The sequence below is a fragment of the Diprion similis genome, chromosome 9 (assembly GCF_021155765.1).
Source record: "Diprion similis isolate iyDipSimi1 chromosome 9, iyDipSimi1.1, whole genome shotgun sequence".
NCBI classification, from domain to species: domain Eukaryota; kingdom Metazoa; phylum Arthropoda; class Insecta; order Hymenoptera; family Diprionidae; genus Diprion; species Diprion similis.
This window is the reverse complement of record NC_060113.1, coordinates 6992748-7019994: the sequence shown is the minus strand read 5'-3', so window position 1 is coordinate 7019994 and position 27247 is coordinate 6992748. Positions and strand designations below refer to the sequence as shown.

The 27247-nt window shown below is 36.2% G+C and overlaps 5 protein-coding genes across 8 annotated transcripts; 3 read left to right on the top strand and 2 right to left on the bottom strand.

Moving 5' to 3' along the window:
- The first annotated feature begins 4433 nt into the window (after nucleotides 1–4433).
- LOC124410611 (target of rapamycin complex subunit lst8) lies at nucleotides 4434–7972 on the top strand. Of its 2 annotated transcripts, XM_046889105.1 has the most exons (8): nucleotides 4434–4528; nucleotides 4621–4900; nucleotides 5111–5263; nucleotides 5671–5732; nucleotides 6382–6532; nucleotides 6949–7151; nucleotides 7319–7461; nucleotides 7644–7972. In XM_046889105.1, the coding sequence occupies exons 2-8, from the start codon at nucleotides 4778–4780 to the stop codon at nucleotides 7766–7768; spliced, it is 960 nt and encodes a 319-aa protein (XP_046745061.1). In that variant the 5' UTR covers nucleotides 4434–4528; nucleotides 4621–4777; the 3' UTR covers nucleotides 7769–7972. The 2 variants fall into 2 exon arrangements, with proteins under 2 accessions (XP_046745061.1, XP_046745062.1); XM_046889106.1 differs by lacking the exon at nucleotides 4434–4528 and having other exon boundaries at nucleotides 4551–4900; nucleotides 5127–5263.
- A 233-nt stretch (nucleotides 7973–8205) lies between these two features.
- On the bottom strand, nucleotides 8206–12831 carry LOC124410609 (ADP-ribosylation factor-binding protein GGA1). Of its 2 annotated transcripts, XM_046889102.1 has the most exons (11): nucleotides 12416–12831; nucleotides 12028–12188; nucleotides 11322–11555; nucleotides 11055–11228; nucleotides 10730–10949; nucleotides 10267–10617; nucleotides 9790–9925; nucleotides 9238–9602; nucleotides 8955–9121; nucleotides 8771–8881; nucleotides 8206–8690 (listed from the first exon to the last, which is right to left on the bottom strand). In XM_046889102.1, exons 1-11 carry the CDS (start codon nucleotides 12450–12452, stop codon nucleotides 8598–8600), a joined length of 2049 nt encoding a protein of 682 aa, XP_046745058.1. In that variant the 5' UTR covers nucleotides 12453–12831; the 3' UTR covers nucleotides 8206–8597. The 2 variants fall into 2 exon arrangements, with proteins under 2 accessions (XP_046745058.1, XP_046745059.1); XM_046889103.1 differs by lacking the exon at nucleotides 8771–8881.
- On the top strand, nucleotides 11574–27079 carry LOC124410612 (mitochondrial import receptor subunit TOM22 homolog). The gene is made up of 4 exons (XM_046889107.1): nucleotides 11574–11585; nucleotides 25283–25468; nucleotides 25829–25934; nucleotides 26206–27079. The coding sequence occupies exons 2-4, from the start codon at nucleotides 25352–25354 to the stop codon at nucleotides 26409–26411; spliced, it is 429 nt and encodes a 142-aa protein (XP_046745063.1). The 5' UTR covers nucleotides 11574–11585; nucleotides 25283–25351; the 3' UTR covers nucleotides 26412–27079.
- On the top strand, nucleotides 13443–15602 carry LOC124410613 (essential MCU regulator, mitochondrial). The gene is made up of 2 exons (XM_046889108.1): nucleotides 13443–13860; nucleotides 15381–15602. Exon 1 carries the CDS (start codon nucleotides 13561–13563, stop codon nucleotides 13828–13830), a length of 270 nt encoding a protein of 89 aa, XP_046745064.1. The 5' UTR covers nucleotides 13443–13560; the 3' UTR covers nucleotides 13831–13860; nucleotides 15381–15602.
- Nucleotides 16076–23410, bottom strand: LOC124410608 (protein flightless-1). 2 transcript variants are annotated; one of them, XM_046889099.1, is made up of 23 exons: nucleotides 23265–23410; nucleotides 22953–23121; nucleotides 22613–22723; nucleotides 22249–22487; nucleotides 21825–21986; nucleotides 21428–21648; nucleotides 21132–21348; nucleotides 20757–20998; nucleotides 20545–20636; nucleotides 20416–20486; nucleotides 20059–20305; nucleotides 19616–19801; nucleotides 19109–19423; nucleotides 18824–18996; nucleotides 18597–18723; nucleotides 18400–18522; nucleotides 18096–18299; nucleotides 17827–17948; nucleotides 17441–17692; nucleotides 17218–17344; nucleotides 16905–17087; nucleotides 16677–16790; nucleotides 16076–16613 (listed from the first exon to the last, which is right to left on the bottom strand). In XM_046889099.1, the coding sequence occupies exons 2-23, from the start codon at nucleotides 23013–23015 to the stop codon at nucleotides 16479–16481; spliced, it is 3726 nt and encodes a 1241-aa protein (XP_046745055.1). In that variant the 5' UTR covers nucleotides 23016–23121; nucleotides 23265–23410; the 3' UTR covers nucleotides 16076–16478. The 2 variants fall into 2 exon arrangements, with proteins under 2 accessions (XP_046745055.1, XP_046745057.1); XM_046889101.1 differs by lacking the exon at nucleotides 23265–23410 and having other exon boundaries at nucleotides 22953–23230.
- Nucleotides 27080–27247: the final 168 nt, after the last annotated feature.

Genomic DNA, 27247 nt, shown 5'->3' with positions numbered 1-27247 from the left:
TTAGCCTTGGATTTTTTTTGGCCGGAAAATCTTTTGTCTGGGAATCGATTAGTATGACGCTTTTTAGACTAATTCGACCCCCAGGAACTCAGAAAACACATGAAAAAAGCGTAGGACCAGCAGCAGAGAAATGGCGATGAAAATCTGCAGTTTTTCGGCTGTAACTTTGCAGGTGTTGCTCGCAGCGCGTTTAGACTGCGATCAATCGGTTTCTCTCGCAAAATTACGTCGGAATATTGTTTCAAAGAATTAATTGCAGCACTTTCCAGAGTCGCCGAAATTTTCACCAAAAATGCAAAGGGGTTAGCCTTGGATTTTTTTTGGCCGGAAAATCTTTTGTCTGGGAATCGATTAGTATGACGCTTTTTAGACTAATTCGACCCCCAGGAACTTAGAAAACACATGAAAAACAGCGTAGGACCAGCAGCAGAGAAATGGCGGTGAAAATCTGCAGTTTTTCGGCTGTAACTTTGCAGGTGTTGCTCGCAACGCGTTGAGACTGCGATCAATCGATTTCTCTCGCAAAATTACGTCGGAATAGTGTTCTAAAGAATTAATTGCAGCACTTTCCAGAGTCGTCGAAATTTTCACCAAAAATGCAAAGGGGTTAGCCTTGGATTTTTTTTGGCCGGAAAATCTTTTGTCTGGGAATCGATTAGTATGACGCTTCTAAGACTAATTCGACCCTCAGGAACTCAGAAAACACATGAAAAACAGCGAAGGACCAGCAGCAGAGAAATGGCGATGAATATCTGCAGTTTTTCGGCTGTAACTTTGCAGGTGTTGCTCGCAGCGCGTTGAGACTGCGATCAATCGATTTCTCTCGCAAAATTACGTCGGAATAGTCTTCTAAAGAATTAATTGCAGCACTTTCCAGAGTCGTCGAAATTTTCACCAAAAATGCAAAGTAGTTAGCCTTGGATTTTTTTTGGCCGAAAAATCTTTTGTCTGGGAATCGATTAGTATGACGCTTTTTAGACTAATTCGACCCCCCGGAACTCAGAAAACACATGAAAAACAGCGTAGGACCAGCAGCAGAGAAATGGCGATGAAAATCTGCAGTTTTTCGGCTGTAACTTTGCAGGTGTTGCTCGCAGCGCGTTTAGACTGCGATCAATCGATTTCTCTCGCAAAATTACGTCGGAATAGTGTTCCAAAGAATTAATTGCAGCACTTTCCAGAGTCGTCGAAATTTTCACCAAAAATGCAAAGGGGTTAGCCTTGGATTTTTTTTGGCCGTAAAATTTTTTGTCTGGGAATCGATTAGTATGACGCTTTTTAGACTAATTCGACCCCCAGGAACTCAGAAAACACATGAAAAACAGCGTAGGACCAGCAGCGGAGAAATGGCGATGAAAATCTGCAGTTTTTCGCCTGTAACTTTGCAGGTGTTGCTCGCAGCGCATTCAGACTGCGATCAATCGGTTTCTCTCGCAAAATTACGTCGGAATAGTGTTCTAAAGACTTAATTGCAGCACTTTCCAGAGTCGTCAAAATTTTCACCAAAAATGCAAAGGGGTTAGCCTTGGATTTTTTTTGGCCGAAAAATCTTTTGTCTGGGAATCGATTAGTATGACGCTTTCTAGACTCATTCGACCCCCCGGAACTCAGAAAACACATGAAAAACAGCGTAGGACCAGCAGCAGAGAAATGGCGATGAAAATCTGCAGTTTTTCGGCTGTAACTTTGCAGGTGTTGCTCGCAGCGCATTGAGACTGCGATCAATCGGTTTCTCTCGCAAAATTACGTCGGAATAGTGTTCTAAAGAATTAATTGCAGCACTTTCCAGAGTCCTCAAAATTTTCACCAAAAATGCAAAGGGGTTAGCCTTGGATTTTTTTTGGCCGAAAAATCTTTTGTCTGGGAATCGATTAGTATGACGCTTTTCAGACTAATTCGACCCCCAGGAACTCAGAAAACACATGAAAAACAGCGTAGGACCAGCAGCAGAGGAATGGCGATGAAAATCTGCAGTTTTTCGGCTGTAACCTTGCAGGTGTTGCTCGCAGCGCCTTTAGACTGCGATTAATCGATTTCTCTCGCAAAATTACGTCGGAATAGTGTTCTAAAGAATTAATTGCAGCACTTTCCAGAGTCGTCGAAATTTTCACCAAAAATGCAAAGGGGTTAGCCTTGGATTTTTTTTGGCCGAAAAATCTTTTGTCTGGGAATCGATTAGTATGACGCTTTATAGACTAATTCGACCCCCCGGAACTCAGAAAACACATGTAAAACAGCGTAGGACCAGCAGCAGAGAAATGGCGATGAAAATCTGCAGTTTTTCGGCTGTAACTCTGCAGGTGTTGCTCGCAGCGCATTTAGACTGCGATCAATCGATTTCTCTCGCAAAATTGCGTCGGAATAGTGCTCCAAAGAATCAATTGCAGCACTTTTCAAAGTAGTCGAAATTTTTGCTCAAAATCTCAAGGGGTTAGCCTTACTTTTCCTGCGATTTTTGTAGTCGAAAATTCCTGGTCCCTGAATTGATTCGTACGACCGTTTCTTGGCTAATTGGAACCCCAGGAACTCAAAGAACACATTAAACAAAGCGTAGGATCAACAGCAGGGAAATGACGATGAAAATCTGCAGTTTTTTGGCTGTACCTTTTGATCCGTTGCTCGCAGCGTATTGGGCCTGCGCTCAATCGATTTCCCCCGCAAAATTGCGTCGGAATAGTGCCCTAAAGACCTAATTGCAGCACTTTTCAGAATCTTCGAAATTTTCGCCAAAAATCCTAAGGGGTCAGCCTTGCTTTTTTGGTCAGTTTTGGAGCCGAGAATTTTTCGTCTCGGAATGGATTCGTATGACCTTTTCTAGAATAATCGGACGCCCAGGAACTCAGAATACCCAACAAAAAAAGCGTAGGACCAGCAGCAGAGAAATTACGACGCAGAGATCAGCCGCAGAAAAATTGAGAAAATACGTGTTTCGTTTTCTGGCTGTAACGTTTGATCCGTTGCTCGCAGCGCATTCCAACTGCGCTCAATCGATTTCACTCTCGAAATTACGTTCTTCCTTTGTTTTAGAATCGATCCATACGACCCTTCCCAGACCAATCGCACCCGCAGTTAGCTTAGCCATACCGATTCTTCTTCTTCGGGTATAAAAACCTTATTTCGGGACTCGATCAGGACGTTTCTTATCAGGTTCATTGGTCCCTCACGACCGCAGAAAACACGTCAAATTGAGCCGCGGACCAATAGCAGAGGAATGATGATGAAAATCTTCAGTTTTCTGGCTGTAACTCTCTCTTCGATCCTTGCAACGTATACAGACTGCGTGCAATCAATTCCCCTTTTTAAATCACGTTGTTACAGTGCAGCAAAGGATTATTCAAACTCTTGTCAAAACCGCAAAATTTCGACTGATGAAATTCAAAGGGGCTAGCCATCCTCTCTTTTAATTCTCAGAGCTCGGAAACTTTCGGGATCAGAATCGTTTTGCAGGGCTCTGTCCCCACTAGTTGAACCCTTAGGAATGCGAAAAAGTCATCAAATCGAGTGTCCGACCAATAAAAGACCAATTATGAAGGAATTTTCGCGTTTTTCGTAACTCGTGATACGTTTCTCGTAGCATATCACATAGCTTATCTATAACCTCTATGAGTAGCTGTTTGACATAGAAGGAAATAATTTAATTCATTGTCATTATTCTAGAATCATCATACCTGTAGTGCATTGTAAAAGACCAATTATCGATATCCTTTATATTATTGCTCACTGTTTAGTAGAAAGGCCCTATAGACATACCGCATTATTTTTACTATGAACTGAACGTATGTACTAAACGGTAATAGACGTATGAAAATATATGCATCTTAATTATGCACGAGTGCACGATTCTAAAATTGTGAGAATGAATCAGATCGAGGTCAGAAAATCTCACTATTACGTTTCCTCCGTTTCTCCACCCTTCTAATTAACAATTCTAGATATTTAAATTCCTAAGATAACAACGATCCTAATAGGGTTGCTACGGGACAAGAGGGAAAGCGATTTTCCACTAATCGAGACTCTCCACCAGTCATCATCAAGCGTGCACAACGTTGCATTCGCTTTGCGGTATTACTAAGTGTTCTGCCTAAAAGAATAGCTTCCTGCTGTCGGCAAGGCCGGTAAAGCCAGTGCTAGAATTGCAGGTAAGGTAGAGGATTTCAAATATAGGGACAGCTTATTCTGTAATATTGATTTTATTTCTACATGCCAATTCTACACGTCATATTTACTGATCTCCATTATGGTCATATTGTATGTATACATACATACAACTTGATCCAAGGTTCTTTGTGAGTTAAAAATTTTAGGACAAAATTTAGGAAGATTTTCCTTGTGAGTCAGGGGAATCTAGGAGGATTTGGAAGTTACCCTAAGAGACGTGGCAACACTGTATTTATTTTGGACGATACCTCTACCCTCCATGGCCTCCATTCTCGATAGTACGCTCGAAAGCAACTGAATATCCATTTCGTATAAAGGGTGTGATTATTAATGATACAAATCAACTAAAATTGAAATTATTTTTGAAAAAGTAAGCTGCTGGAACCTTAAAAATAAATTAATCAATCAATGTAGACATGTTAATTTTACGATCTAATTTTGTTGCACATTTCTTGTTTTCAGATATAACCTGCAAACACTGTATACAAACAAATAAGTGTGTTCCCAACATGACATTTTCAACCATTAAAACAGTCAATCAAGCATAATTCTACTTAGAATTTACTGTATGCTGTAAATACTCGATTTAAATCAATAAGCCTCCTATTCTCATCATACAATGACAGGTGATGGGCCTCCAAATGAACAAGTAATATTCGTAACCGGAGGCTATGATCACACAATCAAAATATGGCAAGCACACACTGGAATTTGTCAACGGACAGCTCAACATACGGACTCTGTATCCTTAATACACTTTATACTATGAAAAAATTGTAGAATAGTTTTAGTGGTAATAGTCTAAAGGCCCTTGTGAAGAGGCATATCATTTTACGGAGTACAGGATGTTGTTTGCACGTGCTAACGTGTATTCAATAAATTGACGTCCATTCTTTAGTTAACAGTATTGTAATAGTTAAAGTTCTCTATTTTTATCCTTATAAATTTTTAGCAAGTTAATGCTTTAGATATCACTCCGGACAAGCAGCTTGTTGCTGCTGCTGGATATCAACATATTCGTATGTATGATTTGGGATCGAGTAACCCAAATCCTGTTATCAATTACGATGGCGTTTCTAAGAACGTTACTGGGCTTGGTTTTCAGGTAATGGATGTTTTGTTTGTCATTTAAAGAATAACGTTTAGGCTTAATAAATCATTAAACCATCAATGTATATTGCAATATGTTGCGTAATTCAACGAGGCTGAAGCTTGAAGCCAGAATTTGCAGTCAAACGTTCTAATGTTCATTTGAATAAGATAGTGAAAACCAAAAATCAAAATTCTATAATATGCCTTGAACCCCTGATGCTTTTATGAAATTATCTGGCTGCTAGCTTCAGCTTCATTGTAACTCATTGTAATATGTGGAATAATTATTAAATGTATGAAGAATATATTAAATATGATTGGTGGTTTGTGTGAGTTAACATGCTTTAGAATAAAAATATCTAGCAGTCTGAACTTTCCATCAGTCATATTATTTCACATGGATCTGTAATTCATTTCTAGGAAGACGGGAAGTGGATGTACACAGGGGGGGAAGATTGTTCAGCAAGGATCTGGGATCTTAGGTAAGATTCGAGAAGTTCATTACAAAGCCTACACATCAATATATTAAAAGTTTGTTCCAAACGAATAATTAACTAAGTCTATGTTTAACAAGGATAGAAATAGACAATAAGAAAGCCTTCAATATGGTGACAAATTTATACACCTAATATCGACATACTTGCATGTTAAAGAGCATCAAAGATTTTCACGGTTCTAAAACAAAATATTAAGTGGTTGACTGTAATACAAACGAATAACCAATATATCAAAGTTTTATTACATACACACCGAATCGCATCATGTACTGAAATTCAGTAGGAGGAGCTTAGTAACTCAGAGGTTCATCCAACAAAACTAATCAAAGAAGCCCCAGAGAGTTTAGTGGGACCCACTGAACCAATACCACTCTGATGTGATTACCTTTAATGTTGATATATGTACAGTACTGTGAATCGTATGTGCATCTTCGTGTCAACTAAGCTCCTCCCTTTCTCAACACATGATTTCACTCACCCCGTACATTTAATAATACAATGATAATGTTTATTTCAACGTCATGATTTGCTTGATATCAATTCAATTCCTTGTAACATCAATATCAATTATCTAATTAGGTTTGCGATGCTGATCAACTATAATCATTATTGTATTTATGTTTATTTCTTCTAGATCAAGAGATCTGCAGTGTCAAAGAATCTTTCAAGTTTCAGCCCCAGTGAACTGTGTATGCTTGCATCCAAATCAGGCTGAATTAATAGTTGGCGACCAGAGTGGTGTTATTCACTTATGGGACCTTCGATCTGACCATAATGAACAATTGGTAATTTATATACCCCAAAATCGATTTTATGTGTCTGTGTGACGTGGCTTTATATCGTAATTCTCATCAAATCCGTTGCAAATGTCAGGTTTTGAAACCATTACGTATTTACAAATAAAATCATAGCTCTTCAGGAAATAAGCTAACTAACATTGTTTACACGGAATATGCTGAAAATCAATGATTTTTGGCATACAAATAGTTTTTTTAAAGTTGAAAATGTGTACTGCGAAATTTTTAGAATAAGTCTAAATGGGGAAAGAATTTTCTGTACTTTTTATATATAGCTCCATCGTTATATGACCTGAAATTGACTCAATTATGATTTTCGGGCGAGAAATTGGGATCGTAATCATTCAAAAGCGAAAAATAATCTGTTACGAATTGCCCTATTCAACGAGATATCACATCTTTAGATACCAGAAGCAGAGGCGTCTATTCAGGACATAGCCATAGATCCGGAAGCTAGTCATATGGCTGCTGTAAATAATAAGGGAAATTGTTACATATGGGCGCTGTCTGGTGGTGTTGGCAAAGAACCTACTAAATTGAGTCCCAGAAAAAAGCTTGAAACCCACAAACGTTATGCACTCAGATGTCAATTTAGTCCAGACTCTTCGTAAGTATATTCATTACCGCATTGCTGAAACTGCTATACAGTAAATGGTACCCCACAGATAATCTGGAATTAGGTAATAATAGTGTTTACTAGTATTTTGCTGTAACTAGCCATCATGACTAACTTTGTATTCGACAAGTAATAAAATTTAAACAATTGATTTATAGGCTTTTGGTAACAACATCTGCTGATCAAACAGCGAGAGTATGGGAAACGACTGATTTCACAGAAACGCAAATCTTGAAACATGAGGCAAAAAGATGGGTGTGGGACGCGGCATTCAGCGCAGATTCTCAGTATATATTTACAGGTATGACTAAAATACTGAACAGTGTAAAGGATCTTAACAATAATCTAAGAAACTGGTATTTGACAACGACATTGAACCAACTTATGAAATTGACTTTCCTTGTATCTATTAAGATTTCCTTGTATCTATAAAGATGACTATTAAAAAATGTTAAAGATACTGATTCGCATTTGCTTGTACAGCTTCTTCAGATGGCATTGCAAGATTATGGAATGTTGCAACTGGAGTTATCGAGCGAGAATACCAAGGCCACCAAAAAGCTATCACAGCACTAGCTTTCAGAGATGAGGTTCGAGTTTCGTCTTGAGTTATTCAACATATTGTACAGTATGTTAAGCTCTTTGTTGTTGTAACCTTATTCAAATACTTATAAATGCAGGACATACTACTGCTAGTTTTAAGTATATAATTAGGTAACTGTCAATGCCAGTCCTACTTTCTGTATATATATGAAATTATATATATTGGATTTACGTTTTACATACCTATATTCCTATGAAATACATGCCTTTCCATAATTAATTTTTTTTAATTTTACTTTATCAGTGACAACCTGCTCAAGTACTGAGAGATGATGAATGTAAGTAAATATTATTATGAGAATGAGGAAAAAAAATTTTGCAATAGTATCCTACGACATTACAGGTTTGGATACAATAGGTATATCACACTTTTGGAAACGTTAAGAACAATCCAGTGCCTTTAATTTTTAGAGTTGCTTGTGCATTCTTTTTATTCTTGCGCAAAAAAGATATTACATCAGCAACGTAATATATCATTTCCACCAAGCAGTAAGTCAATTAATAACCATAGGGTTTACAGTATTATCAATAGATATATAATATACTACATATACACATGTATATATCACGGTTTTAATTTTAATGTACAATTGTAACTTAAGATCTCTAGTACACAATTGTGAATCCGCAGTTACTCTGATTCTAGATATAATATGTATAATTCGCCGTTATGCATAGCAAACAAGGAGTATGAAGATTTGCGAGACTTATCTATTATTAATTCATAGACCTTGGTCAAAGTCTCTATACTGTAAGTTTCATACCGTTAGACTTCACTCTCTAATTAGGGCCAATTAGCTGATTCAAGTAGAATCAACCTTTCTTAAGTAAGTCTTATGCAATTGGTAATTTATCCACCTCGCCCATTTCGGTCACCGTCTCATCTTCCATTGTGTAACTGAGCATGAACTTCAAAGAGACAGAAATCTGAAATATTTCATTTTGTATCAGCTAGAATGTGTAAGGAAAAAAATCTATGATCTGAATCACACAAGTTCTTGCAATACCTTGTTTGGATTTGCAATGAGCATGATCTGCGTTATTGCTGATGGTGGTAAGAATGGATTGTGTGCGGGTAAGTTTGTTCCCGAAGGAGGTTGAAGTCTACATTTGCACGTCTGTTGAACAATGTTAAAATTCCCAATATTTCGCGTTTGGCATATATTGTAAAATAATTATTCGATATCTTACCTTAGGAACAACAGCTTGGAATAAGTAATTGGTAAGTGGATTCGAATTCTTGCTCATCGTCGTAACAACAATAACTGATACGTCAGGTCGCGGGCTATCTCTAGCAAAATGTAAAACCACCGATATTCCATTTTTTTCATCAAGCACCATTAGTGGAGGAATTGTCCCTGCGTAAAAATAATAAAAGGACTGAGACTTGTCTCGGTATAAATTTTCTTCAGTCGTATTTCAGTTCTCTCTAGTTTCAGTTTAATAACCATATATTTATATGAGTGTGAATTACCTGGCTTGATAGTTTCGAGTGTAACATTAATATCAGTCAAGGGTTTTATTTCTGGTTCCGTAGCAACTGGTGTCATTTTCACCTCTTTCGTTATTGTTACAGAGTCTGCATGTTTCACTTCCAGACTTACTGGTTCAGTGATGTTGTCACTAATATCGACCAGTGAGTCATCACCATTTGGCAATCCTTGTAGGCTACTGTGAGACTGATCCTTCATTTCCAATTCTGGTTTGAGTCTGGCACCTTTCATGAGATCAACCAGAGTAGAATCCTCAGATCTTAAATTGACGGTCGATGGACCGTTGAGGTTTGGCTCAACTGGAGATTTTGCCATACTATTCATCGGCACCTTTGCAGATGGTTTACTGTAAAAGTGATTGAAACACTAGAACATATTGCACAAGGCCTACAATTAATGAACAACGATTAATTAGTAGACTATAGTATCAACATTTTTATTTCGTTTTTGGTCTACAGCATGCGTGATAGGTATTAAGTATTGGAATGATAAAGGTGATGCTGATAAAAATGAATGATAACTACGACACCAACCTGATATTGTTAAACTGAGTACGAGGAGTAGAAAATGATGTGAGATTTTGTTTTAGTAGAGACTCTCCTAGGGCATCTAAATCTTCAAGTGCTTTAGATTTGCTATCTACTTTCTCAGTGTTGGTACGGTCTTGCGCTATTGTAATTAAGAGAAAAATGATTAAATTTGTATAGCCTTTTACACGTTTTTAATGTATCAATCATATATAGTTATTCTTTGGTAGGAATTAGATATCCAAACTTGACGGAAATAGCAAAGAAGGAGTAACCCTTAAACAACTGTTATTACAATATTTCAATTGGATTTTGCAATAGCAAGGGATTACAATTGCCCTTATGTTAGGATGTGTGGTATTTCATATGAATTCATAAATCAATTCTATCAGTTTGTAAAGCTTATGAGAAACTGAACATGGAAAGGCGAGTTGTGTAGCGTATTAGCATGGAATGTTTCTCTGTTACATGAATGATTCTTACCTCTAACGACTAGAGGGGAAATACTGACTGGTTGCATAATGTTAGCATCTGATAATAACAAAGGCGTATTTCGAGTGGTTGCTGTTGTTGTAGTTGCTTCTAGTGAGCTAAAAATGTCACCCAACATCTCCAAGTCTGTCTGAGAATTCTTTGGATCAGATTCATTTGTTTTGTCAACCGGTAATGTTACCGGTGCTGATAGATCTAATTCATTGGAAGCAGAAAGATCTAACAGCGATGATCCATTGGTGGCATTGCTTTTCGTTTTTCCTGGTTGTTGACCGAGAACAATTACAGCTATATATTTATCGAAGACTTGACCTAGCTCATCATTTGCAGCAAGCACTTCGTCTGTAAAATCAATAAAATATCTTTATGTACAATTTAGTTGATAATCTAATAAACTTGCTTTAAAGTCAAGTTGATGTACACTTTCTTGGTGAATAGCAGGATGGACACTAACTAAGCATTTCCTGATTATCTTGGGATTCATTAGCTAATCTGAAGACGTTTGGCCTCAACCGTTCACAAGCCTGATAAAGTTCTTTCATTAATTCGAGATCATCCACACTTGCTTGACTCCTGTTGAATGAGTCTAACATCTCAGACAATAACCTCACATTGTTGTGAACCGATTCTAACTCCATGATTCGACGTGAGTTTTGTTGCACTCTTCTTTCATCCTGAAATGATGAACTTATAAAATTTTGAAATGGATAAATTTATGCTCAATGTAATACTCTGAGCCTTTGTCTTTGGCGACTTATGAACAAAAAAATTATTCTCACCTCTTTGACCATAGTTTTGATCAGTCTATTAGCTGCTAGTAAATCATCAGGATTTTTACTCTGTAACAATTTTTGCAACAGCTTTGACTTTTCATCATCTTCGAATATTGGGTGCTTCGATTTCGAAGACTTACTCGAGTCTTCTGAATCGGCTGAAAGCGCTGCGCTATCCTCCTGTTGAAAATCCAAATTAGATTTTATGACTAATTTTTAATTTACAGTGGGTAAGCTCATTTAACTACAATAGCTTCTCATTTAAGCAATAACCTTCACTACGCCTTGCTTTTTAAGCATATCGTATGCTTCCTTGATTTTGACCTCGCCAGGGTACTGTTTGGTCCAAGTACAAAGAAGCTTTAATACCATTTGTTGTACAGTGGCGGGTGTCCGGCTCCCTAAATATTTTGGCGATACAAGCTTGATCATTTCATTGAGAAACCGAAATTTGCCAACCTCTGCATGAAACGATGATCCACACCGCTTCATGCAAGCATCCAATAGCTGAAAATATATTTAATAAAGTTCACTGCAGTAAGGATAAATAAAATTTGAATAAAATAATTTATAACCACTTCATAATTATAAAACTATCAAAGTGTGCTCAAATATTAAGCCTTATGTATTCAGAATATTTTAACTAATCTAAATTAAATGTATGTAAACATAACAGAAGTAACGGTGCCTTGATTCTAATAGTGGAAAGTATTAAGGAAGCCCAATAACTAAATTTGAAGCTATTCTACCATAATTTTCAGAGCATATAATCAATTTCAGACGATGACATTTATCCTGAGTTTAATAAAGAACTAAATGTCGCCCAAAGAAATTTCTCCACAATTCTTGTGGGGTGAAGATAACGTTTATAAAGACAATGAAAACGCTAAGATGAGTGTGAGTGCTTATTGTCGTCGGTTCAAAACAGCTGATTCACTGCAAATTGAAAAATGGATGTGCAACTAATTTAACGACATACAGCAAGAGCCTGCAGAGCCTCCCATTCTGTAGGCGACTGAATGTGCGTTGCCAATAACTTGCTGGCGATGTGCGCACCTTCAGCTTCTTTGCCTAGCATAACACAGAAGGCCTCGATAGCTGCAACATCTGTGAATTGATTCTGCGGATTGGTAACCCTTTCTGCAATTCGAAAAATAAAACGATTTGGTAGTTGCATAAAAAATTACAAAATATTTAAGATGCGACTTTGTAAACGTGGGCTGGGTCAGTGACACGTCATAAATGTCGGTAATTATTTTTTTTTTGTCATGAAACCGTACGAGAAACGTGAGTAGATCGAATATTCGTGGATTACGGTTGTTTAAATCAAGCGATGAATTGAGCCTTATTATGTGTGTAAAACTTACGTAGCAAAGCCTCGAGGCTTGTAGTAACCACATCCATGTTTGCAATTTATTTATTCACCGACACTATTCAATCATGTGAATTCTGTAGTGACAGATTAAATACCGCGAAAGGCGGCGTTATTTAAAACATTTTAATTCGAAATTAAAACGGGTTTTAGTTACACCATTTTTTGCAACAGTTTAAATCTTAAATACCGTGCTCCACGATTTAACACCCAATTATCATTTCGTAGGCGTTTACCGCGAAACGAATTATTATTAACACTTATGATCAATTCACGAGGTTACCAAATTACGAATAATAGGTATTCGTTATGTATGCATGTCCAATTAACTCTCACGGAATAAACATGGAACAGTTTCCAGTGACACATTTTATTATTATTTTTATCTTCTATTTTCCATGACTTATCGCGGCTCGAGTATAACCGTTGAATACAAATCACATATAGAAGTCGTTCCAAATAAAATCGCATCGCAGTTACTACTTCCGGTTAACAATAGGATAAGCCAATCGACGTTTTTACCGACCGAACAACGAAATGTCAAATTCATCTATCATTCCACGACGGAGGCACAAAACGAATTTTCACACAGCATTCGACGTATAATGCGTAATAGGTGTGACGCTCTGCCGTTTAAGTAAATGAATACACATCCGAAGGCTACCCCGGCTAAATAGGAGATTTTTTCCCCTTTTTCATCTCCATGTGACGTCATTGACTCGGTCTAAAGTCCAGTGTTGCCAACTTAGTGGATTTTCCACTAAATTTAGGGATATTTTGTTAACATTGTAGTGTAGTAAAATAAAATAAATATTATTATCAACACAAATGAATGTTGAAATGTTTATAAAAAACGAGACTAACTTTTAAAAAATTACGATTTTAGGTTTTAGGGAATTATGTTTTGATTTTAGGGGATTTCGTCGAAAGATTCGTGGGAAAGTTTTTTTCAGAGTATGTGACACTGCTAAAGTCAGCTCAAGTCAGCTGTGGCTCTCTACCGCAGTCTCGAACAGTCAGAGTCTCACAGTTTTATTTTGGCTGCAAGGGCGCATGTGTGTAGTAGCAGGCAGTAGCTTAAGTTCTTTTTAGAAAACGAAGGATAATGGTTTTCGACTTGTAGCCTGCTAGTTTATAGAAATGATGTCGATCGCCAGAGTGAAGCTACTGTTTCGGGGAATAAACCCGCATTCCAACCATAAATTATACCAAGGAAAACGCCCGGTGACGAGCACTCCGTCGGGAAGTCTTCTTCCAGAACCGAAAAAAACACCTTTCGGTATTCTAGGTATTATTTGTGCCGTAATTCCCGGCCTTCTGATCGGTGCGACTATCAGCAAAAATATGGCTAATTTTCTCGAGGAGAACGAGCTCTTCGTACCGTCGGATGACGATGACGATGACGATTAAGCTCAAACCTCGTAGTATACCAATGCTAAGGTAAGAAGTGATATTTTGTCCCGTCCTTGATTCTATAAGCAATTGGTTTATTCCTGAACTGTTTTGGAGCTGCACTTTTTTCTCATAAACTATATTTATTGTTAGACCAGTTCACCGTTGAAATATTGTAAACATAGTTCTTGCTTCAAAATCTGCACCGTGGATTCTTTTTTCAAATTCATAATGATAATAATTGCTGAATTTGCAGAAAACATGCAATAACATTTAGATAGAGTCAGAGTAATACAGAGTTTAAATATATACGCATATCTCTGTGTCCGAAAGAATCGGAAGCACACATTATCTCGTAGTAGCAATATGTTTTAAGCTTACAAATGAGTTTCTTTTTTAACCGATGCAAGAACCTCTCCAAAGTTGTATGTACATTTAATGATGCAAATTTATATATGTAAGAATTGATCGTTTACAGAGATCTGCGAACATTCATAACATAAAAAAAATCTGTTTACATGCTTGTGGAAATGCATGTCACAGTATGTATAGTGCGATGCAGGACTATCGCTTCATAGGCTACCAAAGTGTTCATCATAAAAAACTGTGACTAACACGTTTTTTACTTTTGGTTGGAAATTAGTCGTTTGAAAATTACAGCCATTTGAAATTAGCCAATCCGGCAGCATCTGATGGCAGATTTCCATGAGGAATACGTTGCCAAATTATGGAACGATAGTCCTCGGTCACCCTGTATATATTATTGCTATGCCAGGGGAAACGAGCACGTTAAATAAGATATTCTTGTTTATAGACAGTGTTTACGTTGTATCAATTTGACATGGACCATGATTGGGATTAATTAATAACATGATAGATTTCAGATGAACCAACCTACTTTCTCTTCTGCACTAATTAGATTACCATTCCTTATTCATGTTGTGTATCAAATTGATGTGATGTAAACATAGCCGTGTCGTGTAATATATAACGACGACCCGTTTATAAGCTTCTGTTTTCATTGGCATTATCTTATAAAATGTATAACCAGCGTAAATTTGACAGTCAACAAGAATAAAAACAGAAGATTATAACAGGTCGTTATGTATTACGCCCGTTAAATATTCAACGGACATTTGTGAATTCGCAGGATTATCTGTTCTAGATATCTGTTCTTCATTTCTGCATTTTTTCACACTCTTCACTTCAAAATCATCAGAATTTTCACTCTATAGTACACATTTTTGAAAATGCAATTTAGATTACAAAAAAACAAAAAACGGAAATGTTGAATCACAAATTCGAAATATTTTGATTCATAAATAATTAATAAAAATCTACATATCATTAACAATATTATAACCAGATTTTCAATAAACAGGTCACACTGAACTATTATCCCAGTTGACTAGATAAGCTGTATTTGATAAAATGTGCAGTCAACAAGTATAAGTTGTGTTACCAAATCAGTTGAACAAAAAACTTTCGTATCTACTCTCAGGCCAGTTGCTTATAGAAATTAGTTTCCAAAACAATGCTTCTTACTTTCTAGGAGTGGTACATTACAGACGCTTTATCTGCTAAACTGCTTTATACATGAGGACAACATGGTCTGCCATCTCAATGATTGGAAGATTTCAAGGCATGGTTGTTGACCTGTATTTATTTTTCTTCGAGTATTTATTTACAAAAATGACAAAGTTTTAGTACGCATAGTAGTAATTGTAAAAATTAAAAATATTTTCAAATCTATTCAAATTGTTTAAATAAATTAATTGATGATAAATAAATATGTATGCATGCATATGTAATATGTAAGCATATGTTTTATTATTCTCTATTCTTTTCTCCTCCTTCTCCATACCAATAAGATACTTTTTCTTTGACTTCAGGATTACCCTGTCATCTATATTGAACGGAGTTGAATCTATCAATCAGTGTTTCCAGTCAAATATGGTAGTAAAGTCTGATCAAAATTCCGTCAATTACCTTGAAACCCCAATATTCTACAAGAATAAAACTAAACCGCATTACCGTATTTAGTAGAAGTTTTAACAAGGTTGGCTAATAACTCTGACTGACGGTTCCAGCTTTGTTTATGTAGAGGTGTTTTAAAAAAATCAAACTCATTTCAAAACAAAAAGAAAACAAAACGAGGAATTATACCTGTGAAATGTTTTTGATAAAACTTGAAAATGTCATAAGTACAAACAGCATGCATTGGAGGGCACTTGTTTAATATCATTGCTATTGACAGATGAATTCCTGCAGAAGTAGACCATATGGAAGACTACGGTTGTTGTCGATGTCAAAAAATTGAAATCCAATTATTAAAAAGAAATACTAAGATATCACATAAAGAAATTGCAGAATTACATAAGAGAGCTAAATGTAATTACAATAAAATGATATTGATGAGGAATAATTATAAAAGCATACAAGGCAAAAAAATAATACGGATGTGAATGCATAAATGGATTAACAACTGAAACAATCAAATATCTATGTAAACGTTACATGATTGGTGTTAATTAAATACGCGGACAATATCTGTTCGCATATTTAAAAAATGACGTACGAACTTGATAATAATGAGCAAAAAGTAGTTTATAAGTAAAACATAATATGGAAGCTCTGTGTTTCAACACGTCTCTATACACGGGCATTTACTCTGGAGGTCGTTTGTGCAATCCCCAACCATGAAAGCACTTTGTAAATCTTCGAGACTCCTTGCTTTTGGCAGTGAGGAACAATTTTCGAGGCCTATCCGGCTGCTTAACACGCAAATGCTGTATGTAGACCTAAATGAAAAATGTATTCGTTTGAAATTTTTCTCAAGTTCAAATATGCAAGCTATTCTTTACCTGAGCTGACTTATAAGCGAGCTTAATCTCCACTTCTGAACATCGAGACCCCAGCCAAAGGAATACTTGCTCCCCATTATCTAGCACCATAATATCATCGTCGGCTAAATCATCCTAAAAATATATATCATAATTCAATATTCCATGAGTTTTTCCTGCATTACAGTTTGTATTGAGTAAAATTTTTGGCAAGATTGCAATTTCAAATTAGGATTAGAAAATGATTACCTGACAGAAGTCTGTGCATTTTTCACTGATTGTGAAGTAGCCCTTTTCGTTTGAGCACCTAAACAGTCTTGTGTAATTCATGTAGTCTGCATTAGTGTCGTATGGTTTTTTTCCTCCAAGGCCGACCCAGAAAAAGTTGTCCGGTTCTTCACCCTCGTTTAGTACTTGCAGGCTGATCCATGGCTGTAAGAGATTCAGTGAATTTTATTTAAAGTAGCATAACTACATTAAACACAACTCAACTTTTGTCAAATTTTCGACAGCAATTTGGACGATGATTTACAATCAAAAATATGAAAGCCAGTTTACTAACATTGTTAAACATTTCCTCTGCTATTTCTTCCACAAGTCTTGCTTCTTCACTGTCAGCCTTTGATCCGATCCATACATAAACGATACCAGTTTCATCATCATTGTTGAAAGGTACATTTAAAATATAGCTGCAAATTGTTGACAAAGCCATTAGTTTTCATTAAATTTGTGTTCGAATTATTGAACCTGGGTTGAACTTTAGACAAGTTATCACAGTTACTTACCAGAAAGCAGAATTTAATAAAAAAGGATCTGGATTAACTTGTATTAATCTAGTACATAAGGCACTACCATTGCTTCGGAGGTGATAAAATTCAACCTTATTATTACTTGGTGTTTTCACTTCTTTTCGTTTTCCTTGGCGAATGATAAACTTGCGTTTAAAATGTGCCATGAATTTCAGATTTTCTTGCTGTTGATGTGTTCTGACGACCTCCAATTTTTCACCGAATAAAGATTTAAACTTTTTCTGTAAACTAATAAAACGATATGTTCAAATCATCAGAAAAAAGTTGATGCGCAAGATACTGATGTTTTTTGATTATATAAATCCAAAAGATTTATGAAAAATATTACTGTGTGAAATGTAAATGAGTAAAATATTAAATACCTGAATGTAAAAGTAAGCCAGCCCATATTCCCAGCATCTCTACCTTGCCAAAAGTATACCACACATTGAAAATCATCTTCGCACTGATCATCCCCTTCGTCACTGCCATTTATGTCTAAAGGCTGAATGAAAATAAAATGTCAAAGAACATGAACATCACTTGACTTGCGTTAGTATTGATGTGCCTTGAGCTGATAGATATTATATAATTTAAATTATGATAAGCAAGGCATTTCTTCTATAATTTTGTGCAAATAATTCTTACATACCATCCAATACCGGCACAAAAATACATAACAGTCACCGCTGTAAAAGTAACCCAATTCTTCCTCCGGGAGTCTAACAAATTTTCGTCCTTCTAAGACAAAAGCTTCCATTGCCTCTAAGTCGTCATTCCATTCTGCCATGAGTCCTTGAGCTTCGACAGCTGACATCAGTGGCTGACGTGGCATAAACAATGCTGAAAGGTCTGCCTATAAAATGGAAAAGAAAGTGATAAAAGCTTCATTTCATGCCTCCTGTAATGTGGTTTTCGGAACAATGGTCTGATATCTCATGAGAACTTTCACGCACCTTGGTATCTTGTTGTTTCGCCCACTTAGTGAGGTCTGCACCTGTCTTAGCAACAGATTCTGCAGTTCTTGTGAAATCTACTGCAATTACTTCATCCCATCCAGTAAACTTGGACTTGAATATCTAGAAGAGTTATAAGATATTAAAGTAATGAGTAAGTTGCACTCTATGAACTTTCTGAATTCTTTTATAAACACCTGTGATTCTGTACCCTCCTGCAATCGTGTGACCATAGCATATTTAGGCCGCTCAATCATATTGAATAATTCTTGCGAAAGTTTTACAGCAGCTGCACGGACTAGTCTAGTTGATTTCTTACCAAACCTGTTCAGATTTTATTATGTTGACAGAAACATAGTACGTAAATAAAAGCAAACATATTTACAAAATAAAGAAATAGATTATCTGAATTGAATATACTCACCAAACAAACACATCCAGGTAGCAATCCAATATGTAAACATTACGATTGTTCAGGAGAGTATTGATCAATTTTCCATGTGGCACCTCAACTTGTGGCAATTCCAAGTAACCCATACCGAGTCGCACTTGATATAAACGTGGTGTAACTGGAGTGAATTCCGGATCAACATGTTCCTGCAGAAAACAACTTTGCTAAGTTTTATGTACTTTATTTGAAAAACTTCATGAGACTGAACAAGATACACATTTACACTAGTATAAATGTTCGAAAACCGTTGAAACTTACTATGATTGGATTTCCTCCAGATAGTTCACCGGTTTCATCAAGAGATTTCCAGAATTCATCTGTCTCAGAACCCATAGTTTCAGTTATGATGTCTGCTTTATTCTTACGTTCGTTCTTATTAATTTTTTCTGCCAACAATCTTGCTTTTGATTTCAGCGTATTCTTTGCTTTAGTTCCATACCACATAAATATTTTTGTTCCTTTGTCCAATACGAAGACGAATTGTGGATCTAAAGATTCAATAGCTACAGGAACTGGTTCTAAGTGAATTGAAGCACCAGCAGCATGTACTCGATACAATCTTGCAATAGCAGGCTACAAGAAAACGAAAAATTTTAGTAATCATTTATGAAGATTTATTAACATGAGGCATTTATTCGGGGAAATCGGTAATATTTGTTCAAAGTGCTATCCTGAATGTATAAAACTGACATACATTTTAATTTTGCAATTCTTATAAAGTAGGTATTAACTACAAAATTATGTGATAAATTTCAGTATACATACTGGATCTTCGATGGTGTAGAAGCCTGAAGATGTTCGACCACCTTCTATATACGTTATTTCTGAATCAAAAAGTAAGAGAAATTCGTCTGACTCATCGCCTTGTTCCTCCCTTATAGTGCGACACTGGGCACCAAGATAGTTTCTCAGATTTACGGCATGAATTGCAGCGCAGGCACGCTTATCCAACTGTAATGTGTAATGATAATAATTAGACAAGAATGAGTGTGATATTATATATATCAAATAAAAATAGGTCAATTAAAATAGTCATCACTATATAGGTTGAATCAAATCTATTACAAGATTATAAAATTCAGTCGATTATGAAAATCAGATAGGTGTATAATTTATATTATAGTTATTAATTATTTACTGTAAGAGATGGCATTGACGAATGATTTTGAAAGTAAAAGCCGATAAGTTTATAACTGTCAATGTATTACCGTGGCTTTTTCTCCAATCCAAAAGTAGATTGACCATGCAAGTGAGCCTTGTTCATCGACTCCTGTTTTGAGTACAATGTAACAATCACCTTCGTAGAATTTACCATGAGCAACTTCATCGATCTGGTTTGGAAGAAAGTTCTCGATTTCCCATATTGCAAGGCCAGGTATCTGACCTGCATCGTCGTCAAAGATCTCTGAATAATCTAGTGGGGGTTTTTCAAGCGTTTCGTCCCACCTCTTTGGCCTAATAGTAACATAGGATACAACATAACATTGTGATTAAAGAATAAATCAAGTTCAATCAATCAAAAGAGTAATGATGAACAATTGGTTATTTGATTTTGTTGCACTCACTTTAATGACTCTGCCTTGGCATCCTCAGAGCCTTTATCCTTATTTTTTTCCTTGGCAATGTCTTTCATACCCTAAAAATATTCGACCATATTTTTTTCAGCAAATATGTATTCATATATCTAAACTTACCTTGAGAATTTTAGCTTGATCCTGATCAGCTTCTTCCTGATCTCTTCTTCGTCTCAATCTCAGTTTACGAGCGATTACGTCTTTACTGCTATCTAAGAAAATGCATGATAAATTAATTACATGATTCTTTGGTGCCAGAAGAAGAAACTTGAAATAGCATAAATGAGACAAAAAGTTAATTCATCCACGTTTTAAATACGAAAAAGACATACTAGCTGTTTGAACTGGAGCCGGGACGTTTGCTCCAGCAAGTCGCAATTGATGCTGCAGTGAAAAATCAATATTGTAGAATTCTATTCCCGATCCTCTTTGGACCTCCGTCGGTTTTGGTGGCATAACTAAATTCGGATTATCCCGCAAGTCAAGCTGATCTAAATCAGTAAGTAAATGTATGGCATCAGGAACTGTTATTAGTCGGTTAGAAGTTAAAATTAATTGCTTCAGTGATCCACATCTGTAAGTAAATCATAAGAAATCATAGATAATAAGCATCCGTAATATAGGCTTACCTAAATTCGATTCTAGGGACATATCGATTATTATACTATTCGTGTAAGTGATTGTAATGCATAAGTTATTCGCTATACCTGCATAAACCCTCAGGTATCATTTCCAAATGATTTTTAGCAGCAGAGAAAACTTGGAGGGAAGATAACTTCCCTATTCCCGAAGGGATACCTTCGAAATCTAATTCGTTGTCGTTCAAGTAAAGCCTCCTCAGGGTACCAATTTTGCATAATGAATTAGGTAAGGCTGTCAATTTATTACGGCACAGGTTTAAGGTTTCAAGTTTTTGCCATAGATCTGTAAAAAAACAGGAAAGTCATTAGTAAATTCAGGTTTGATAAAAGAATATTACAATGTTTTAATAAAAATGTCTCACCGATTGCTGTTGAAAGTTCAGTGATCTGATTATCGCTAAGATTAAGTCGACGTAAATTTGGCAGTGAGTAAAGTGCATCTGGAACTCGTGGCAATTCATTTTGTGATAAATCAAGTTCCTGCAAGTTCGTCAAACTCTCCAGACTTGAGGGTATATTATTTACAGTTCTCTGGGTATCTCGCATTTGCAGTGTAGTTAAATTCATAAGTGAAGGTAACTGCCTAAACACGAAGGAATAAAAAAATTTACTTTACCAATCAGTTGAAGTAAAATATTGATATATTTACTATATTATAATCAGGTAAAAATACTGCAATAAGGAATCAATAAGGTGCATAAATGTTGGAATTAAACTGTATGAAGCAATGTAATAACAATGATGACTCAACATGCAGACCTCAATTGAAAATGTCCCAGAGGATTGTGGTTCAAATTTAACGACTGTAGATTTGCTAAACGACGAGTTTGTGGTGGTAGAGTCTCCAGTTGATTGTTGCTCACATCCAGGAATAGCAGATCAGTCAAATGGATGAATAGTGTGTTTGGAATCGCTTCGATACTATATATAAAGAAAAGTACGAGGTGTTACTGAGGGTTGAGTAATTGTTGCAATAAACCAACAAAATGTGAAAAATGAATTGAACTTATTTTCCAAAATAAACGTCAATCTATTTGTATAATTCTTTACTAATGAGGTGCACAAATTGGGAGAAAAATGTATGAATAGAAGCATCGAACGCACTTCATTAAAACTTAGGTCACAGAAAATTATCTATAATTATTATATATAAAAATATTACTATAAAAATATAAATTCTTACTGATTATGACTGAGGTTTAGATTAAGAAGGGATCGTGCCCTCTCCAAGCCTTCAGGAACTTCCTTTAGATTATTGTGACTGAGATCAAGAGTAGTCAATTCTTCCAAATGAAACAATTCCATAGGTATGCCACTGCTCTTAACATTGTTATGCCGTATATTCAAAGTTCTTAAGCACCCCAACTCAGTTAACTCTCCATATAAACGCTCCAATTTATTTTTTACCAAAGAAAGATGTTCCTGAGCAAAGAAAATGTTTATTAGAAAAGGTGATACAAAAATTATTCACGTAGATAGTTTGTAAAACAAAATAAAAAGATAAAAAAAAAAAAAGCAAAAAAGAAAATTGGATCCTAATTATTTACCAATTTCAACAATTTTCCCATTTCCTCTGGTATTTCTGTTAGATTTGTTTTGTCTAACTTGAGCCATTGTATTCCAGTCATTAAGCGCACAGACTCTGGAAATTTTCCGCCCTGTTTAAAAAACCAATTATTAAAATATAGGACAACAGCAACATTATAAATAATTGGAAGTTTGCCTGGTTTGGGATATATCGGTGCCCCACTTATCTAGAACATTCTTCTTGAAGGTAACAAGTATATTGTGTTAATAAGATTTAACATAAAATTTAATCAAACGAAATAATCAAATTCTTAAGGTTTCAACAATTTGAGGTCAAGAGAATACTGAAAATAAACTTACACTGAAATCATTGCTGCTGAAGTCAACACCGCGCACAAACGGTAAGACCCCAGTGTTTGCCATCCTTTGTAGCTAATATTTGTCTCGTTTTTAGTAAAGTTTTGTTTCCGTGAAGATGTTCTAATCTACAGACCGTCTCCGATAGCAGCTACGTATTCTTAATCATTTCCTGTTAAATGCCCCAAATAAAACACTTAGAGGTTAACTTAGTTCAAACTGACCGAATCAATTAAAAACACTTGTCTGTTTATGAAAAACTCCACATAGTTTAGGAATCATTGGAAAATTCTGTTACATGCGATAATTCCGTACCTGCAACGAGTATACGTGCACAATCTGAAATGTTAGCAACATAAATGCTGATATCAAACGATATCAAGTTTAGTAGTGTCCGAAATAGTCCGACAACCCATCCCACATCCCACTGAGTCAAAACATAAAGCTGGTACTTCGATATTCGATTGCGTGGTGACAGGCTGCATCCGAGTCCTGCCATTGGCTCCAAATGATGGAATGACAGCGTTCTGTTATCAACGACCAATGATGTTCGTCAATTCATCCGCCGCTGCAATAAGATTTCAGCTTAAGCTTGAAATAAGATACATTCAGCGTGTATTTCTACCATACACATACACACTTCGTTGACTGAGCTCTTGTTTGTCACATTTGCCTGCGTATTTAGTGGTATTTATGGTGCGTTCCGAAATTCCCTAGGACAGAGGCAGAGCTACTCACGAACTAGGGAGCGCAAAAGAGATAAAAGATTGTTGACAGCACGGGAGCCAATTTCGGAACGTACCCTTAGTCGATTCAGTCATACCAAAAGGCGCAGCTACCATGTCGAATTTCAGCGGTAATTACGAAGATTCCTGTAGAAGCTCCGTGGATATTCAAAACTATCTTATGGCTTGAATGTTAGTGTGAATAGCGCCGAATTATAGATAAATTTCATTTTTAGAGAATCCGATTCGGTTTTCTTCGATTTGAATCTATGTGCAGAAACTTTTGAATCCTATTTATAAATCCTGTATAAATACCGTACTCCAGTTTTATTTGTCGTTTCATCAAAGAAAAACTTCAACACAAATGAAGATACAGACGTTAATCCGCAGCGTTAGATATACATTCAGAAAAAATACTTACGCAAGAAATATGAAATAACGGCAGAAAAAACCTGTTTAAAAAATACTTGTGTATTTGTTACATTAACCTCGAGTTCAATGGCATATCATATTTCAGAGGAGATATTTCAATATTCCTGCTTATTAAGCAGTTCTGAATAGAGGCAAGCCAAATATTGAAAAAAAACAAGATTTTATTGTATACTATTGAGTGCAACTTCCTAGTTTTTAATCAAACGCAAAAGCGAGATTCTAGGAAAATTGCACTACAACAGAGCACCAATTTAAGTGCAGCTAGTGCAAAACGCTATTACTTATAACATGCTATGTACTTATAGTGTCTTGTATAGTTCTGGACACGCTTTGTACGCGCGATATTTTGTCACAAGTTAGTGCAAAATTTATGTCCTGGGATCTGATTCTGATAGCGTTTTTTACTAACTGATATGAGTGCAATATCCCAAATCTTCAACAACTAGCTAAAGTAGAATCATAGGAGAATCGCATTCAGAGTACGCCACGTGCAATCATTGAAAGACTCTGGGTAACAATCCTGCTCAATTTTTGCACCAATCCTATCAGAAAAACATGGTGCGGACAAAATGTACTGAGTATGACAACCAACATTTGTAAAATTCGAAAAATCCCACTTGCAGTAGGGTTGCGTTGAGGGGTTATGAATTCGAAGACAGTTATTTCTGGAAATAATTTCGTATTCTGCGGGTCAGTGGTCTTCAGGCTATAAGAAGCCGTATTAGCGATCCGGTAGATTTTTCATAGGTGGAAGTCGTTTGACACGCAATATAGACAAAAAATAAGACAAAAAATCCTTATTAGGGTAACAGTCTTCAACAGCATTGACTGAAGTTCACAGTCATTTAATGGTCTGCAGTTAGCGGATCAGTTAACGCAAATAACTATATATTCGAGTTTTGTTTCGAGAAAACAATCGACGCGAGACATTATTTCCTATGTAGTAATATCAAAGAAGATAACTCGTATTTTTAATCCTATGGTCTTTCTTCTGGGGAGCAATTTCACAACGCGGCGTGTAAGTCGTTGTCCGTAAAACTAATTCAAATATCCCGCTGCTTTTCCCGTAGCTCGTCCCTCGCGTATTGGTTTTGATTCACGCTGTTACGGCGGCATTAGCCGAGCTGAACGTTGAGAAAAGCCGTCTGCACGAGGGCCGACGAGGGCAGGAGACAGGGGGGATAAGTTATCGAGTGAACGTTATTCCTCAATTTATATATAAATTATCATTTTACTATTGCGTACATGGCTTCAGTTGAAGAATTGGATCAATTGGATCAATTGGACAGCGGAATGGGCAGCAGCGACGCGCGCTCTCCAGAAGTAAAGTCGATCCTCCCGGACGATGACGATGATGAAGAGGTATTGCAAAAGGGACAGGGCACCCGTTTGCTCACTTATTTATCAATTTTAGACTACTTATTTTCCGAATTTAGCATCAAACTTCTCCTCACAGCCACGCGTCAAGTCCAAACATTTCTCGCACGATTTTTCCAGTTCGAATCAAACTGTACATTCAGAGGTTTCCAGTCTCTAAATATCAAGGCTATGTTAACTGTATATACATTATGAATTTCTGAATTTTACATATTATATACACCCTTGCCAACATTTCTAATGTCATTCAGTTCGTTAGATTCTCACTAGAGAATTCAGCGTAAGTCGTATGAGATGTGTAACATACGATGTTAACGAGAAATGTATTTCCCTCTTTCTGCATAGGATGAAAGCCTCGTTGAACGACTCGCTGGTCTCGCAGAGATGTTCCCAGAAGACGTTCGTCGACTGGGAAGCACACTGGGCTCCAGTCTTTGCAGTTTCGTTAAAGGTAAATGCATCGTCATGAAAGAACATGTACAATTTTACTTGATTTAGAGTTTTGTTAATTATGTACCCAGGCTGGATAGAAATTAAATTGAATTCGCTTTGCTTTGATTTGAAAAATGACTCGAGAATCATCTTTTTCCATTTCAAAAATATCATTAAAATTGCATTAATTTTCTTGCACTTGGTATAATATAAAATTTTTATAAATACCAAGAAGCGGAGAATCAAAATACATCAAATAAAGTGTCAAATGGTTGGTATTTTTTGTTAAGGATTATACGGGTTCTCCTGTTCGGCGACTTGGTTGTTCTTCAGTTCGTCGGCGATTCTGTTTGCGCCGATAATTTTTGAAGTGGAGAGAGCACAAATGGAAGAAGTGCAGAGAACACAACAGAAACAAGTCTTGTTGGGGCCAAACTCTGCGGTTTCTAACATGGGCTCACCTGGCCTTCCAATGTCTCCACCTGTTCAACGATAGGCTGCTGCAGAGTTTATCGCAGCTCAATTCAATCTGGATTGAGTTTTTCCACTCAATCAAAAACACCAAGACAACTAACCATCACTCTTAACCATATTACAAGTCGTGTGTAGATCGATTGCTACTTGGCCATAAAAGAAATACATGGGAAAAAAAAATACAATAAATACATACAAAAATCGCATGTGCATTCAAAACTCTGAAATTTATCGAAATGAATTCGTATCATCTGATGGCATTTAAGAATATAATATGTAGGTTTTTGCGAGCGTTGCACGCTCCAAAGATTCGTTTCAATATTTGCATAGAAAGTGTAGATTCATGGCTGTAGCCACGAACTGAATTTATTGCATTTCAGGTGGCCGGAGGTACTTGTATGCCATTTTGACCTTCTTAGATTATGTTTTACCGTCACTCCTTTTTTATATGTTAACTAATGTTTACAGATATCAAGATTTGAGTTTGTATACAATGTGACGTCATCATCTTTCACATATCCTGAGTGAAAATTAAATTTCTTGTACAAAAACATTTGTAACAATATAACGAAAAATTTTTGCTGCTGTAATCAAGGTAGTTCATAGTTTGTATCTAGTTACGTCTGTACAATATTGATACTTTTTGTTTAGATGTTATCAAAACTAAAATAAAAAGTTAGTGAATTTAAATCGCTTATTTGTTTCTCCTTTTAACTTCCCGCTCTTCCTAGTTTTAAGTTATTATAACCACCCTCAAAACGAAAAGTTGAGCTTTCATTAAATCTCGATGTTTTAAGATTTAGGGAAATCATCTCCGACCATTCTGGGACGGATGGCTAGGTGTGTGTGTGTTTGTGT

Coding starts and splice junctions, on each gene's coding strand:
- LOC124410609 (XM_046889102.1), bottom strand. CDS start 12,452: ATGGATGTGGTTACTACAAGCCTCGAGGCTTTGCTAC. Junction 12,189..12,415: donor AAGCCTCGAGGCTTTGCTAC/GTAAGTTTTACA, acceptor TTCGAATTGCAG/AAAGGGTTACCAATCCGCAG. Junction 11,556..12,027: donor AGGCTCTGCAGGCTCTTGCT/GTATGTCGTTAA, acceptor ATATATTTTCAG/CTATTGGATGCTTGCATGAA.
- LOC124410612 (XM_046889107.1), top strand. CDS start 25,352: ATGGCTTCAGTTGAAGAATTGGATCAATTGGATCAATTGGACAGCGGA. Junction 25,469..25,828: donor ACGATGACGATGATGAAGAG/GTATTGCAAAAG, acceptor CTTTCTGCATAG/GATGAAAGCCTCGTTGAACG. Junction 25,935..26,205: donor TCTTTGCAGTTTCGTTAAAG/GTAAATGCATCG, acceptor TTTTTTGTTAAG/GATTATACGGGTTCTCCTGT.
- LOC124410608 (XM_046889099.1), bottom strand. CDS start 23,015: ATGGCAAACACTGGGGTCTTACCGTTTGTGCGCGGTGTTGACTTCAGC. Junction 22,488..22,612: donor TGGGAAAATTGTTGAAATTG/GTAAATAATTAG, acceptor TTCTTTGCTCAG/GAACATCTTTCTTTGGTAAA. Junction 20,637..20,756: donor GGCTCCAGTTCAAACAGCTA/GTATGTCTTTTT, acceptor GCATTTTCTTAG/ATAGCAGTAAAGACGTAATC.
- LOC124410611 (XM_046889105.1), top strand. CDS start 4,778: ATGACAGGTGATGGGCCTCCAAATGAACAAGTAATATTCGTAACCGGA. Junction 4,901..5,110: donor CAGCTCAACATACGGACTCT/GTATCCTTAATA, acceptor ATAAATTTTTAG/CAAGTTAATGCTTTAGATAT. Junction 7,152..7,318: donor CAATTTAGTCCAGACTCTTC/GTAAGTATATTC, acceptor ATTGATTTATAG/GCTTTTGGTAACAACATCTG.
- LOC124410613 (XM_046889108.1), top strand. CDS start 13,561: ATGATGTCGATCGCCAGAGTGAAGCTACTGTTTCGGGGAATAAACCCG.